General features: G+C 41.5%; 1 protein-coding gene across 3 annotated transcripts in view; it reads left to right on the forward strand.

Annotated features, from left to right (window-relative positions):
• pkn1a (protein kinase N1a) overlaps positions 1-16,565 on the forward strand; it is a 66,035-nt gene that overhangs the window by 35,793 nt on the left and 13,677 nt on the right. For 2 of the 3 annotated variants that reach the window (XM_088075592.1, XM_042484774.2), the window contains exons 1-8: positions 1,094-1,250; positions 1,966-2,160; positions 5,668-5,773; positions 6,122-6,270; positions 6,773-6,893; positions 13,656-13,801; positions 14,654-14,867; positions 16,132-16,326. In XM_088075592.1, the coding sequence (XP_087931718.1) occupies positions 1,209-1,250; positions 1,966-2,160; positions 5,668-5,773; positions 6,122-6,270; positions 6,773-6,893; positions 13,656-13,801; positions 14,654-14,867; positions 16,132-16,326 (1,168 nt within the window). In that variant the 5' untranslated portion in view covers positions 1,094-1,208. Of the gene's footprint in view, positions 1-1,093; positions 1,251-1,965; positions 2,161-5,667; positions 5,774-6,121; positions 6,271-6,772; positions 6,894-13,655; positions 13,802-14,653; positions 14,868-16,131; positions 16,327-16,565 lie in introns of those variants that run through there. The other variant, XM_088075593.1, reaches the window with a different exon arrangement.

A 16,565-nucleotide genomic window follows, 5' to 3' on the forward strand; every position in this document is an offset into this window, starting at 1 on the left:
GCCAGTTTAAAAAACATAAGAGAGTCACGGTTCATGATCAAAATTCTGCTGCATCTCTGTTTGCACATTTTGTTCTCTGTTTACATCTGCAAATCATTCTCGAACCATCAATCAAAGCAACGTAATGTGACGTAGCGCTGAGCGATTGACAAAGCTGAGATGGTGAAGCATCAATAAGCCCGTGAACGAGCAAAATAGTACTTCAGCAAAGAAGTCTCACATCAGCTTCAACCTCTTTGGTTGTTTTCAAAAAAGACCTCAATAAAGCACCTTTTTACAAAGCTAGGTTTGTACACGCTGCAGTGTTCCCTACACAAAGGTGCCTGAGCAAAAAATGACATCATCACATATTTTGAGTAAAGTGTGAAGGCCTTCACAAGTTGATCTTATCGAATCTACCATGAGACATAGATGATTGTGATTGGCCCAAAGCAGGGTAGATTTTTCTGCTTCCCAGGCTGCAGCTCTACAACTCACCTGTAAGATCACTGTTATTATGCTGTTCGTAAACTGTAAGCTCATTTTCCAGTTTTTTTGGACGATTATTGGACGCTAGCTTTAGGTCGCTAAAACCCCCCACCCCTATTTTCAGATGAGACTACGTCCCATAGTCTCTCTGTAGGAGAAGGGGAATCACCAGTGTGGTTTGTAGATGTGGAGCCCAGAGGAAACAAGAAGTTAAGCAGATAGTCAAAATGCATCCCGATCTTTCTCTTTGGCTTTGATCCAGTACTTAGAAAACGCATCCTTCCCTTGTTTCCGCCCTCCAGATCATATCACCGATCCAAGTGGGAGAAAAAAAAAAGTTTCACTTGAAGCCAGATCGGATTAATCGGTGTGTCTGAAAACAGCTGAGGAACGTCGTGCTGCCACAGATCCAGGACTAATTTACAAAACCTCTGAGAGTTGAGGATGTGCGCTTGATGTATAAAGTTTTTGTCCCTCTTTTCTCTGCGTCTCGCGCTCCACTGACAGCAGCAAAATCGCAGAGGAAACAGGAAAGGCCTGAGCAGCTTGGTGTTGGGACGGATATCCTCTTTGGGAGGCGTTCCCCTCCTCCCTCACTTAACTCTCCCTCTCTTTATGTCTTTTTAGCGTTTTTCTCCTTCCACCTCATTTCGATGTGGCATTTGCAGAGCTCAGGAGTGTACCACAGACTTCTGTCCATCTGTAATTTTTCTTTTGGGGTCATCGTAGCGGAGTGAACTATGTGTTGGCATGGTGACGAGGAGGATGAGGACAGCTCAGAGGTGAAGTGTTGCTGGCTTGTTTGTTTGATTCGTGTGTTCCTGTAATAGTTGCGGGGATTTCTAGTAATTGTCGCTCTGTCTCTCCTGCTCGGTTCCTGATTGTGTGTCTGGCTGGATGAGTCTCAGCTAGAGGTGATTTTTGACAGGAAGTGAGTAGAAACTTCTGGAGCCCAATTATTTACTGGAACTTAAGTGTGTTTGCAATTAAAGTTTAAATGCTGGTGGCATTTGTCACCCAGTGGAGAGGGACCGGTTTATGAGAAAAGGCTGAAAAAGGACAATGGATGGCTCATGTCATGGGATGGTTTTGTAATTCACTTTTAAGTTTGAGTATAGCCTCGAGTTTTAGCCCATTTGGCAGACAGACTGTCTTGAAAATGGCATTTCTAATGGTATCCCTGAACTTAAGTAACCCTAAAGCTTTTCTTCTTCTTTGTTTTAAAATATTGTAAACACTGTCTGAACTAGATTTTTGTCATTCCTCACTGCTCCTCCTGCTTCCTTTTGTAGTATTTTTATTTTTAACCAATTTGCCTTTTTTCCAACATCCCTAATGTCTCTCCCTTTCTATCTCTTTCCTCCCATTACGGCCTTATCTTGCTCACCATCTCTTCCTCTTCTGTCTCCCTCACTCTCAACACCTCCTCGTATACCGCTTATTGTCCTGGCAAAGATTTTATTCATCACAACTTCTTTATCCTTTTTTCCTCTCCAGAGTGACCCGGGTGGGCTGTCTGTTCTGGAGCAGCTTGGCCTGGACCAGAACTCGGACTTCTCCGACTCCAGCGTGCAGCAGCTTTTGGATGAGCAGCGAGAAAGAATCCGCAGAGAGATTCGAAAGGAGCTGAAAATCAAGGAGGGAGCTGAGAACCTACGCAGGGCGACGACTGACAAGAGGAACGCACAGCAGGTCAGCCACAGCCGCCCTCTGATCAACCTAAAAGTCCTTTTTACACAGAGATTGCTGAAGGGCTGCAACAAAGTCCCTTCTCTGCATCATGCTGCTTCAGTGTGTGATTTTAGACAGCATGCTGGCATCGCAGAAGCAGAAGAGGTGAATCAGGTGTTACAAGTAACACAATAACAGTGGCATAACATGGCAATAACAATCATTTGCCTTGACCGTTATATGGTGGTTAGTCTCTAGTCAGAGGGTACGGAGCTCCCAGAACGCATTGTTTTCCCAATTTTTGCTCATTTATGGCTGTTGTTTCTCTTTAAGTTAGCTGCTAATTGCTACTAGCTGCTTTTTATATCTCTCGTAGAGGGTTACATGCATAACGCTTTGTCAAACTACCTCTACTTTTGGCGTAAAGGTAAGACCATAACATCCCCCCGTACCACAATTATAGCTTTAATACACATATTCCAGCCTTGAACAGGCAGTGTAAAAGGGTCTTAAGCCTTCAGCCACCAGGACTTGTTAGAATCCAATAGTCTCCAGATTTGTTTTTGCTCATCATACCAAATAAATGTCTAATTGTTTGTGGAAGAGTCTTTAAACAGGTTTCCAACTGACGGTGGATTATTTGAAAGGGCAAAGAGGATATCAAGGATCTGTAAAAGGACACTTTACAAGACACTCAATATGAGAGTGTGTCTTACCAAAACATCACAAACAAGGCAGGAGTAAAATGATATGTTCATGGAAGTTCTCTGATTTTTAAGTTGTGAAGTCATTGAATTTTACTTTAGTGCAACCGTGGGAAACCAGTTTAATGACTGGACCTCTGGTGAATCATACCAGTTCACAGGAACGGGGTGGACATGCTGGTATGTTACATTGTTATCCTGTTTGTCCTTACAGAAAGTTGAGACTCTCTGAAGGATCTGGCACTTTTCAAACGCTTCATGTGACCAGTGTTATGATCTTTATTTACTCAGCAGAAGGCTCACTGAGCACACATTTCCACAGTGTGAGGCAGGGCAGGAATGCCACACTGGCTCATACATTTACTTCCCTGAGCTGCCCAGCACAGCTGCACCGGCTCTGTCTGTTGCAGTTGGAGAGTTACAAGCTTTGCTCTAAAGCAACTGGAAGAACTGCGTCAAGGAATTGGTCTGTAACGCAAAAAAGTTTGATAGTGTGCACAACCAACCTCTGATGGGTCCAGGAGTAGGACAACAAGCAAACAAAACAAAGGGTCACAACTGTGGCATCCGTACGAAATTATACGCCCTGTATTCTGTTGAAGGTTTTAATTTTTTAAATTTGATTTTCAACCTAAAGACAATGTGTATACAAAGATGCATTTCTATTTTTGGTGGAATGAAATTTGAGTGAAAAGGAACACAAAGACTGAAGTCATTCACTTTGCTATCCACATTTTTCCCTCAGTTTCGGACAGTGATCAAACTGGAAAAAAATTAGGTCACAGTTCAGGACACAGCTGCACCTCTATAAAATATATACAAGTCACTGTCATGTTGTCAGAAAGAATACCCAGATCGTTATACCAGCATTTTAGTATAGATAAAAAGCTGAAGTCACTTTCAGGATATGCCGACACAAAGCTAAGTTATAATTGTGGATTGCACAGTGTAATGGCTATAGAGCAATGACACCATCTGTGTTTTTATTTTTTCGCTAAAACCTCGCCTTCACTTTGAAGTTCTGTCTGCATCTGAGTCCGATCTCCTGGGAAAAAGAAGGCTCGATTTACGGCACAAAGGAAGTGCATCAACCCCTGCAGGATCAAAACAGGAAGAGGGTAGCACTTTTGTTTTCCCTGGTAACTATCAGTAGCTACTCCCAGTCACCAGAGAGTGCTGGTTTAAGTTCTTTGCAGTTACTATCCAAAATAATGGAAATGGTGGGAGGTGCAATAACCAAAGCAACTGTGCAAAGTGTGTGCCAGGCTGTGAGGAAAACAGAAAACGATGGAGTTGTGTTTGCAACAGCAGTGCTAAAATAATACCACTGGGAAAATGTTAGGAGATGGGGTTAAAAAGTTGTCTGTTTCCACTTGAAGAGGGTTTTTCAAAGCTAAGGAAAAATTGATCACCCAGGAGCAAATACACCTGTCTGATTAGAGTGAGTGGAGACCTTTAACAGTTTTCCCTTTCTACTCAACAGGCTACAAGGGTTCAATTTGTTTTACTTAGCTTGACAGGAATGCTGAGCTCTCTTCAGATTGCAGAATGTCTGCATCAAATTCATGAAACATGATTACGACAGAATTTCTATGCAACCTTTATTTAGCCAGATAAACCCAACTGAGATAAAATCTCTTTCAGTAGTGATCTGGCTAAAGTTATATGTTGAGTACGCATCAATTACAAACTTACAATAAAATATAAAACAATACATCACGAACGGTACAGAGTAAAAACTACTGTCCATGCATCAAAAGATAATGTACCACACAAACAGACAAAAAAGTATCAAGACATGGCAAGATTGTTATACATTGTGGCTTAAAAAATTTCTTCGTGAACTTCCGTTAACTTTCGTGTGAAGTTGGTTAGAGAATTGAGGAAGTCCAGACTGAGTCTAGCCTGCAGGTAATTAAAAGACTGACGGATGTTAAAATCTTCTTTTTCCAGTGTGAGTGCGCATAGGTGGCACCTTTTTAAAGGGACAGTTAACACAGAAATGTAAATTAATTCATTATTCACTCACCCTCATGATGATGAAAACTGTGGTGAAGTTTTATAGCCCACAATACACTTTTGGGGGTTCACAGGGAAAATCCCCATATCCCTAATGAAGCGAATGGTGACCCGGATTCAAAAGTAAAAAAAATAAATAAATAATAAAACCATAAAATGTTTCCATACTGCTCATCAAAAGTAAACCAAGTGTTGTTGTTCGGGAGATGAGTGCAACGTCTTTTCCCGATGAACCTCTGGCAGTGTTTTGTTGACTGTATAACTTGGCCTGACTTTTCCTCGGCATGAGGGTGAGTAGATAATGACTGAATTTTCATTTTGGGGTGAACTATCCCTGTAAGCATAGCCAATTGTTAGATCTAAAGATTGTAGGTATTCTGAGAAATACAGACTTACAGTAGTCCTAGTAGGTAAACCGACTAGAATGGCCTTCTATTGAAATATACTAGTACTGCATCCTGTACAAACCAAGTGAAGACCATCCGACCAGACTGTACGATGTGTGGTGATGAGTCCTGCAGCCTGAGATTGAAAAATATCTCAAAGCAGCATGATGAAATGGGTCCAGTCTGACTAAAGCAGTGTAAATCTGTAAATGGTATCACCATAGTCTATCTGAGACAGGAGCAGGCCTGTAACCAGACATCTACAAAAAGTCAACATCAAAATAGGAAACATAATAGCAACAAGCCTTCTTTCGAGCTCCTTGTGACATTCTTGCGTGTGTTGTTTTTGTTTTTGTCCACGCACTGTCCACAGTTTCACAACATAAATAATCTTTTCCTGTATTTGCTCTTGCCTGCAGGTGGACAGCCAGTTGCGTTCCTCTAACCGTAAGCTGGACAACCTACACGCTCAGCTGCAAGAACTGGATGCTCACATCGTGGTGAAGGGAGGAGAGGAGAATAAAGGTATGTATGTGGAAAACTATTTCTGATATTAAAGAGGACGTGTTAGATTAGTCAGCAAGACTGCTTTGTGGCAGGATTTTGGCCTCATTCTATAAAACACCTTCATTTGTGAGGTATTAAATCCACTTGACATTTTTATCTTATGAATATTTAGTGTAGCGAATACAGTTCCATTCAGATTTATGTGTGTTCGTAAAGGCAGCTGGACTATTCCAAAAGTCACGACACACATTATTTGAAAGTGCATGAAATTCCCACAGGAGTGTTTTCACTTTATAGCGGACCATGTGAACCCTCATCATGTTCCTTTTTATAACATTTCCAACCTTTTTTCCCTTCCCTCTGCAGATGAGTGTCCTCAGTCTCCCGGGGCGGAGAGTCGTACGTCAGCCCACAAGGAGCGCATCGCTGCCCTGGAGAGACAGCTCAACATCGAGCTCAAAGTCAAACAGGGAGTTGAAAACATGATCCCCATCTACGCCAATGGATCCACCAAGGTACAAGACATTGACTTAATCCGTACACACACATTCACCAAGGGGAACGGTGTATATTACCACAGACAAAGATGCACATAATGAAGACAGGGCAATGTAAAGAGCATTTTGTAGGTTATAGTACGCGGTAAACCCCTCCCCCAGTTGGCTGACAATGCACAGGTCGTGTCCACAACCTTGCAATCTGCTGACTCAGATGATAATCTCTAAATGTGTAGGACCTGTGACACACAAAACCCCCTCGCCAATGCACACATCTCATCATTTGATTACTTAAAAAATCCCCTCCCCCCTCTTTAATGCAGCATCAGTGTCACCTTTCCATTCCACCTTGCTCTTGTACCTCCACTTCCCTTTCTGTTTTACTGAAAATTAAATGCCCATAATAACAATAAATGAAGAAAAAGGGATAAAGGACTCCTCTATGCTGCTCAGAGTTTTCTCGTATTCTACTCTTCACCTTCCCATCATGTACTTTGCCTTTTGTCCCGAATCCACTCAGGATAAGAAGATGCTGCAGACGGCCCAGCAGATGCTGCAGGACAGTAAGACCAAAATTGACATCATCCGCATGCAAATCCGCAAGGCTGTGCAGGCCACAGAGCACAATGACGACACACAGGGTGAGTTTCATTGGCTGGATAAATGAGTTTATGTAAAGTATAGCTGACACTTACTGTGTAGGTAATAATGGAGCACCAGTGACGCCAAACACACTCATGGCCATGGTTTTGGACAAACACCTTCCAACTTCCCCAAGTTCCAGTAGAATTGTTTTTGTTTTATTAGTCAATAATGGTTACTCGCCTTGTGTGTAAATGTTTACAGTATTTGTTTGCACTGTAAGGGTCTGTTTCCACATAGCATTTTTTCTGAGCACCGGCATGTTTTTTCAGTTGTTTGCTGTGAGCAGAGAGCGTGTGCTGCTACCGAGAGAAAAGGCTCTGCGCCCAGGGTATTGTTTTCAGATCACTCCGGCTTTTTCTGCAGCCACTCCGAGCGCCTCTCGGTGCTGGTGAAGTCACCGCGGCACCTTTAGCTCCTGTACGATATGCCAGCCAAAAAATATCACAACAAAGACAGAAAAGTCCATTTGTGGGAGCAGATAGGGCGACGTACACTGATCGTTGTTAGTGAGAGTTGTGCTTTTATCACTGTACGGGTTCTAAGCTTGTTGTTAACTGTGCAGTTGATCCTCTGTTAGTGCTTTTTTATGAAGTGCTGGGAGGAATCACTCCCAGACCTCGTGCCATCACTTTTCTGCTGAAGACATACACTATGTGGACAAACGCCCTGAAAGGCCAGCACTTTTGGATACAAGTCTTCTATGTAGTCCTTTAACACAGAACAGTGTTAAAATACTGACATAAAACCACATGAAGTAATACAAAAATAGTATAATTTTGACATACAAGCTGTAATTATGCTGCATTAATGTGCTCCCCTGATAGTCCTATTTCCCAGTTGGAAAGTTGTTTTTCCATTTCGGTGTGCTAATGAGCTTTTAAGTCGTAATGTGGAAACAACCTGGATGATTCAAAGATCCAAAGAGGTGTTTTTTTTTAATTGCGAAAAGCGTTTAAACCAGAAACAGTTTGAAGGTTAATAATACTAAATGAATGTGTCCTAGTCTTTTTGCTGCACCAATATATTCCCTAAAACCGGTAAAATATTGCTTTACCTGACTTGTTATCAGGGTTAACGCTAATAAATAACTTTTCTAACTAATCAAGGGCACTCTATGCAGACAATGACTAAAGGTTCCTACCTAAAACCATAGTATAAATTACATGAGCGTAAAATTGATACATAATACATGCATTAATCAAAAGTTTCTTCTCATAAACCAGACAAATGTTTTCTTCCGCCATGTTTCTGCATTGATAACATTAATGTCGGCAAGTTCACGTGTCATTTTTTTTAATTACTCCAACACCACAAGAATGCGCTAATATTCCTGAACAGCCGAAATAGCCTGAACATTGTTTGTTCATGTGTCAGAGGAAGGTGAGCTAAACTGTTAATTTCACTGTGTGTTAGACTCTCAAGTACAACACTGTCCTTTATGACGGTGGTCAGCTGCCACTGACGGGATGCTTTTTATCTGTCTTTCTTCATGTTCTCATTTTCTCTGCATGTCATACAGTCCGTCCTGAGCAGCAGCTCCAGACAGCAGACACACATAAACAGATCAATAAAGAGCAGCCTGTGTTGTGGGGAAAAAGATGAAGAGGATGGTTAGGACTGAAACACAGTGGACTGTGTGTGTGTGTGTGTGTGTGTGTGTGTGTGTGTGTGTGTGTGTGTGTGTGTGTGTGTGTGTGTGTGTGTGTTTGTTTGTGTGTTTTTGTGTGTGTGTGTGTGTGTGTGTGTGTGTGTGTGTGTGTGTGTTTGTTTGTTTGTTTGTGTGTTTTTGTGTGTGTGTGTGTGTGTGTGTGTGTGTGTTTGTTTGTTTGTGTGTTTTTGTGTGTGTGTGTGTGTGTGTGTGTGTGTGTGTGTGTGTGTGTGTGTGTGTGTGTGTTTGTGTTTGTGTGTGTGTGTGTGTGTGTGCGTGCGTGTGCGTGCGTACGGTGAACAAATGTGTGAGTGAGTTACACAAAGCCTGTGAAATGGCCCACCTGGTGCATTACCACAATCAATCAAATTCACACAGAGATGCACTCAAAAAGAAAAAACATCCAACAAAAGGACTGGCAAATAAAAAGTCCTACACACACACACACACACACACACACACACACACACACACACATATGCTCACTCACACTGGCAGAACAGCAATATCCTGGTGTGCACTGAGGCAGAGCACAAACATTGTCTAGACAGGTGATCACATGTAATAAATGTACGGCAGCGTGTTTGTACACATTAAGTTTCAGTCAAACATGTGATGTCCTGTTCTCTTCCTGTTCTTTCTGACACATTATATGTCGGGCAGAGTGGTCAATGCCACCGCAGGGCAGGTGGGAGAGTTTGTGTAGGGCAGTGAGTGCTGTGAACCATTATGGGTCCTTTCCTGGTAAACAGGGCCGATTGATTATGGTCACAAGAAGTGGGTGGTTTGGTAAAATGCAGCAAGGGAGCAGGGAGAGAGTGATGGGAGAGGGGGAGGACTCAAAAGATTTTAAAGATATTGTACTCCCTTTGGGGCTATATATTTGTATTTGCTCATGTCAGGCAATGGTTATAAAAAAAATGGGTTTTTAAGGTAAAGAAGGTAATGGTCATACTTTATCCCCTTGTGTCCATTATGTGAAAAATCCTGGGTTTTATGGTTCGGTGTCCCTTCTACTGCTGTAACGTGACAGTATTATAGATGTTACAAGGTAGTTGTGATTTTTTTGAAGTGGAGATGTGTGAGATACTTATCTATAGTCAGTGTATTACATACAGTAGATGTTGGAGAGCCACCACAGAAGCTCCAGAATGTACTGCTGAGGACGGAGGCAGCAGCAAAACCTATTTCAGCCACTTAAAGGCCTACCCATAAAATCAATATCAGTTTAAGAGTACGCTATATTAAGAATGTTCTCACTGCTGTACCTCGCCATCAGACAGCCCTTTACTTTGGCACTACATTTTCTCAGCTGTAGAACTTCCTCTCTCTCCTTCTGTCGATTCAGTCTCTCTCCGCAAAAGTTCCTCTGTATATTCTTGTTCGTAAAGGTATTTTATTTTTTTGTCTCTACAGTGAACAGCATTTTGTCATTGTTCTCACGGTCACTCTTTTTTTCTTGTTGTTCCACCATAAACTGCTGAAAATTGGACTCAAACAGCTTATTATAGAGTGCAAGGCACGGCTGCGCTTGTTCGTATGCTTACAGAAGTTCTACGGTCAAGAAAATGTAGTCTTAAAGCGGTAAAAATGTGCTTAATATAGCGCACACATAACTGATATTATTTTTTGTAGGGGGTCCCTTTTTTAAGGTGGCTAAAATATGTTTTCCTCATCCAGACTCCATAAGTCACTGAGCTTCTGTGTCAGTACTGTGTCGTGCATAGGGTCGGGTACCAGTCACATTTAACTGGTTCTGGTACCTGGAATGCGGTACCTTTTTCTGTACTTTTTTTCCTCTGTCATAGGAAAAATGTGATTTTTGAACAAGCTGCAGGAGTAACTTCATAGAGCACAGTTCTACTTCTATGCTCTTTTCTGATCACACATCGAGCTAATCCTCTGAATGTGTCCATCTGTTTGTGTGTGTTTGTTTGCGTGTATAGCAGTGATATGAGTATGTAGAAAAGAAAATAGATCACATACCAAAGCTGTCACAGCAGATCTGTGCTGCAACAATACATATAGTTTGTTGGCAAGTGGCTGCAGTGCTCGGTGGTTGGCTTCCTGGCTTCAGGGCCCTTTTGCTTTCTGTCTGAAGTTGAGTGTAATGGCTCTGCCAGCCTCTGAGCTCTGCAGCCGGCTTGCAGGCTTTGAAGGTAGAAGGTAGAAGGTCGATTTTTAAAAATACAAAGTTTAAACAAAATTTAAGTTTAACAAAGTTTAAAAAATGAAATCTCATCTGTCCTTGATCCTGTTACATCTTAGGACGTGAAGGATGAGTTGGTTAAAATCAGCAGCTTCCAAGGAAAATCCATGCGGTTCTTTGGGCATTTTGCTGCTGATCGCATCATTCAATTCCTTCAGTGCACACTTTGAATTTGCAACAGTCTTGTGTCCTTATGGCTCCCAACAAGGTCCGTCTATCCAGTGCAACAGCTTGATCTGGGATGTTCGGGGTTAACCATGTCTCTGTGGAGATATGTGCAGAGCAGTCTCTGATTTCCCGATTCCTGATTTCCCTGATTTGTGGCGCTTTTGCAGCACTTCCGCCTCTTGTCTCAACCCAGCGTTCTGAGCCAGATGCACTCCAGGTACTGACACTTGTAAATAGGTACTTTGTTGTACTGAGTTAATTTGGATAGGACTCTTTTTAAGTACAAAGTTCGGTACCCGATCCTGTCCTGCCTGCTTCTCCAAACCAGGGGCGACCGCCATGTAAGCAAACATTTTGGTACTTTAAGGAGAACGCCACCAATTTTACACATTAGTCTTTGGTGGTATGTAATACTTCACACCTCCCTGAAATTTCACCGGGGTATACTGTATATGACGATTTGAGTTTGAGCTGCTACTCATCTCTGCTTCAGGCTGGCAACTTCAGGCTACATTAGCTGTTAGCGGCGTAACATATCTACATTCCTTACCGAACCGTGGCCACGTTGCATCGTGGGTGAAGTAGATAGCAAGTTTTTAGAAAGACAGAAGAATGCATGTGAGGTTCTGCTGCGTTGATTTTGACCCTAAATTCAAGCAGTCCATCGTGAGTCCGACAGTATTATAGGAGTGCAGTACTAAGGCTGTGGTATACTCTAATATAAGTTTAGTTCCCCCAAATCTGATCTTCAATTATGTACAATGCATGTAGAGTAAGCCTTTCTACACTTTCTCTGTAAGTATTTTATTGCTTGTATATACAGTTATACATATGACTCTTATAACTTTAGCACTTGGATTATCTGCTTTTGAGCTGGTGCCCACATAGTCTTTGGATCTTTCCAGGTTATTCTCTCTCCTTAAAACCTCACACACACACCGGGGTTGTGTGTATAGTGTACACAGACAGACAGTCTCCAGGCACCACACCCGCTGGAGAGGTCATCTAGCAGGGTCTGGGCTTCAGGCAGAACACCTTATTAGGAGATAAAAGCATCCACATCCATCTCCACCCCTGCCTCCCCCTTTTCCTTTCTTTTTCCTCCTGTCTCATGCAGCACTTTGAACAGCCCATAAGTCATAAAAAATATTTTTAATCACTCCTTTGTGTCCTTCCTCTTCACTAGCTTGGCATTTGAAGGGCAAATGCACTTTTTTTTCGAATGCTATTTATCCTGTTGTCCTTTTTCCTTATCTCCTGCCTCCTCTGCTCTCTGCGTATCTGTGCACTCCATTGTGTTTGTTGCTCCCTGTGAGAGGCTGCTTGTGCCATTAAGCTAACCACTTAGCTGTAATTGTGCTCCACGGGTGTTACTCTGAGGCTGACCCCATGACTGTTTTTCTGAGTGAGGGAGCTTGAGTGTGTTTTTTCCTTTTGACTGATAGCACAGAGCCTAATTTTCTCTTTAATCTCACTTACATTACCAGACCTTTCCATTTAAGGGGTGAAATAAATGATTGTTAGTGTTTTCACTGCTGCATTTTGAAGTGGCTTTTAGTCTGCAGTACAGAGTGACTGGAAATATGATTTTTGTCTTTTAGCACTTTTTGTTGTTAGTATATGATGTGATTTAAAGTTTTTCACTTGACCTTTCATATTTAATGCCTCTCCTGCTGAAGCTTGCAAGCAGGTCTTGATTTATTAAAGAGTTTGTTATGATGGCAGGTTTTTCTCATGAACTCTTTTCTTGATCTTGAATTAGGTGGTTTTTAACACCTAATCTCACTTAATTAGCAGCAACATGCTCAAACAAGCGCTGAATTTTCATAGTAGCTGCTGATTTTAATCAACTCCTCCTTCAACTCCAAAGATGTAGCAGGATCAAGGAGAAATTGTAATTTAATTTTTTAAACGAAACAAATAAATCTACCTTGTACCCTGGTAGAACAGCAACCCTTGTGTTCAATGAGGTAAAATTACTGTTTCTGTAAAAAGCATCTGGCTGTTAAGAGATCATAGATTAAATGTCACTTTCTGTTCATTTCCTGGGATAACTGAGGCTTAGATTATACTGCATGAGTTGTGTAAGAGTTTGTAAACTAATGTTTTGGTGTGGGTTTGCTGTCGTTAAACGTGGACCCCTGGGACTTCAATTCATCAATTCATCAAGATTTTTCTCTGTTTTTGCATTCTTTGATCACCGGATGGATGCAAAAAAAACAAAGAACAAAGTTTTGTTAATGAATTCAATGTGACACGGCATGTGTTATTGATATACAAATGGTCATTTGTGGGGTGAGGTATTCTTTTAAAGATAGCATGAATGAGAAGGGTTCTGATTGCTGTGTCTGCTTTTAAAGATGCGAATCCAAAAGCTATTTGGAAGTTGGGACTAAAGTTAATGTTGTTTACTGGGAAACACTCAGAGGCTGCTCACCTCCCTCCAGGCGCTGCTAATGTTTTCTTTGTCTGACTCTTGTGTAATGCATGACATGCATTAAGGCATTAACCTGACTTAGTTAGCCCAGGGGAGTTCCCTATAACATATTATTGTCAAAACTAAAGTCTACAGTCTTAATGTGCACCTGCCAAGTTTGAACTATAGCGTATAGTTGAGTAAAAGTTGCATGTGGGATTAAAGCAGCATCCTATGTTATCACAGCCTCAGCTGCACTGTGTAAAATCCTCTTTTCTGGTGCACAGTAATGTAATGTGTCCATCCCAACACTGCAGGTAACCAGGACCTCTGCGGGATGGAGCTGCGTATCGAAGAGCTGAGGCATCACTACAGGGTAGAGCATGCTGTCGCTGAGGGGGCCAAAAATGTGCTCAGGCTCCTAGGGGCCAGCAAGGTCCAAGACAAGAAAGCCCTCTCTGAGGTTAGACTGCTCTCACACACACACACACAAATGCACACACGTACCCTGCAAAACGCGCAAAGCCTTTTCATATCTCACATTTTCGTAGTGCGAAACTTAAGACTTCTTTCATTGGATCTCAACCTGGAGACAAAAACATTCTAACTTTTTTTCTGATGTTGTCTCCAGCCTGTACACCATCATTTATTTATTTATTTTTTCTTAACAGTTTTTACAGCAATCATCATTTTATAAGGCGTCTGATAAACTTGAAGCTTTATGGGTCCAACATAGACAGAAAAAAATGATAAAAGATACTACAAAGTAATTTAGTCTCAAGTCTGAGTCTCATCTCACAGCAGCTTTAATTACTGTTTGCTCTTTATGAAAAAAACAAATGTTTAAGAAACATCTTCATGACAGCTGCTCCAAAATTACACATGACCTCACAACTCAAAATAACATCATATGCTATATATCTGTGCTGGTGTTGGTTGCTGGTTCCTTCATCATGCGTTGATGAGCCCATAAAGTAACTTTCAAAGCAGTACTCTTTTTTAATGTTTTTATTTAATTATTACTCTTATTGTTAGTCATTGTGCACAATATGGGCTGCGCAAATAATAAAATAATTAATTAATAAAGGAAAATGTTATACAACATGCCATCATAAATTAAGCATTGTTGTTGCTGCTTTATTTTTTGGCACAGACCGCAGCAAAAATCACATAATCATCTTCTTTTGCATACTGTGCAGCCCCAGTGAAATGTAACAAACTTATGACAGGAGGAATGGATTGTGTGTGCTTTAAATTCAGATGCAGAGCTAATAATGCATGCGTGTTAAAGGTGCTCTGTGTCGATGCTCTGTAGGCGCAGTCTCGTCTGAGCGAGGCGTCTCAGCGGTTAGACCTGCTGAGGGACTCTCTGGACCAGCGTCTTGCAGAGCTGCCGGAGGACCATCCCAAGGCCAGCATCATCAAAGAGGAGCTTGTCCTGGCCTCCTCCCCTGTCTTCAGCTCTCGCCATGGCGCCCCCTACCTCCACAACCAGTACAGCACCCTCAACAAGCCCTCTCCTCTCACTGGTATGTAAATACAGAACAAAGCTTTGCAGGTCAAAGTCAAGAAAGCTCACTCTAAAAGAAATCATCACAGATAAACACTGACAATTGCAACTTGTATAGCACTGTATACCCCAGATTAGATAAGCACAAGCTTTTACAGTGAAGCGTTTGACATACTAACGCACTGTCACTATGGAAACCACAGAGAAGTTAGTGTCTTTGTGGTGCCAGCTTATTGATTAAAGTAGTATAATGACATTTTGCTCTCCTGCCGTGTGAATGAAAAGACCATTTAAATAACCACTTCAACTTTTCTACAACAAAATACAAAAGAATCGCTTCAGTTTTGCCTTCAAATCATGTTGTGCTGTGTTTATATACACTGCTAGTCTGACTGACTTTTGTACTAAAGACTTGCACTTGCTGCTAGAAAATTGTAGTGATAAAACACTGCTGTCATAACCACACATCATTCTTACCTCAAAGAAATGGAAAAACAGCATTTTGGGTCTTTTTGTGGCAATGTGGTTATCCTGTGTTGAAAAACCTACCCATTTGATTAGTTTTATACATTGTTTCACACACAACTAGATCCACAAGTAGATATAGAGTCAACATGTGCATCAACACACCTTTAAAACCTAAACTGAGGGCTTTACAATTATGTGACAAAAATAAGATGCAAGACCAAGGAATTTGGAAGATGTTATAATTTAAGTGTGAGTGGATAGGATTCATATGATTACAATTAAGTATATAGACAGTAAGGATTAGAATTAAGTGTGTTTTATTATCCCATATGATCATATGTGATGGGTTTGTAATGGCTTTTCATTGATTTTAAGGCCAGTTGTTCGTATGTTGAACCGGTTCTGACTATTTTTTGGAAGAGGGTATTTGGCTTTTGCAAGTGCTTGTTATCTTTGATTTGATTTCACTTTATTATCACAAAAAAAAATCTTCGTCATCTAGCCAACAACAAAATCATGCAACAGTCACCACAAATCACATCAGACGTCAAAAAAAGTGGATGCAGTGCAACAAATGAATCAGTCCTTTTGCATTCAGTTTTCAACCCCGGTACACTGAGGCTGCTTCAAAGCCATACTCTGATTTAGTAGTGTGACAGACTGGGGGAAAAAAAGAGTTCCTAACCCTGTTTCAGGCTTTGTAAATTGAAAACAGCATATCTAGAGATTTTTAGCCTTGAATTTACAATTTTTTGTTTTTATGATGCTTTTGGCCTCTAATTGGTCATACCTGAGTTGTTCCCCTCTGTCTTCAGGTACCTTACAGGTGCAGCTGCTGGGCTGCGTGGGCCTGTTGGAGGTGGTCCCAGGTCGCAGTAAAGGGACAGCCGTCATGCTGCCCTGCTACAGCCCCGGAGACACCAGGTCCTTCATGAGAGGCAGCAAGGGACTGTACGGACGGAGCGGCTCAGTCAGCGGGAAGACGCCCAGCAAGACAGACGAGCTCTCCTGTAAGTGGACGTATGAGTGTGTGACTGTGTTTGTGAGTAATAAGAATAATAACACATTTTAATTACAGAGCTCACCTTACAGTGATCATAGAAAGCACAATAAAACATGTAACACCCAACATTAATCACACATGAAAAGCAGCTCTCGAAAGGTGAGTTTTGATTAATGATTTGAACTGATAAGATAAGTCTTTAATAATCCCACACCAGAGAAATTTACACGTTACAGCAAGCTCAAG

This window comes from Plectropomus leopardus, chromosome 3 (assembly GCF_026936395.1).
Source record: "Plectropomus leopardus strain MGB_pleo_1.0 chromosome 3, ASM2693639v1, whole genome shotgun sequence".
In the NCBI taxonomy this organism is placed as follows: domain Eukaryota; kingdom Metazoa; phylum Chordata; class Actinopteri; order Perciformes; family Serranidae; genus Plectropomus; species Plectropomus leopardus.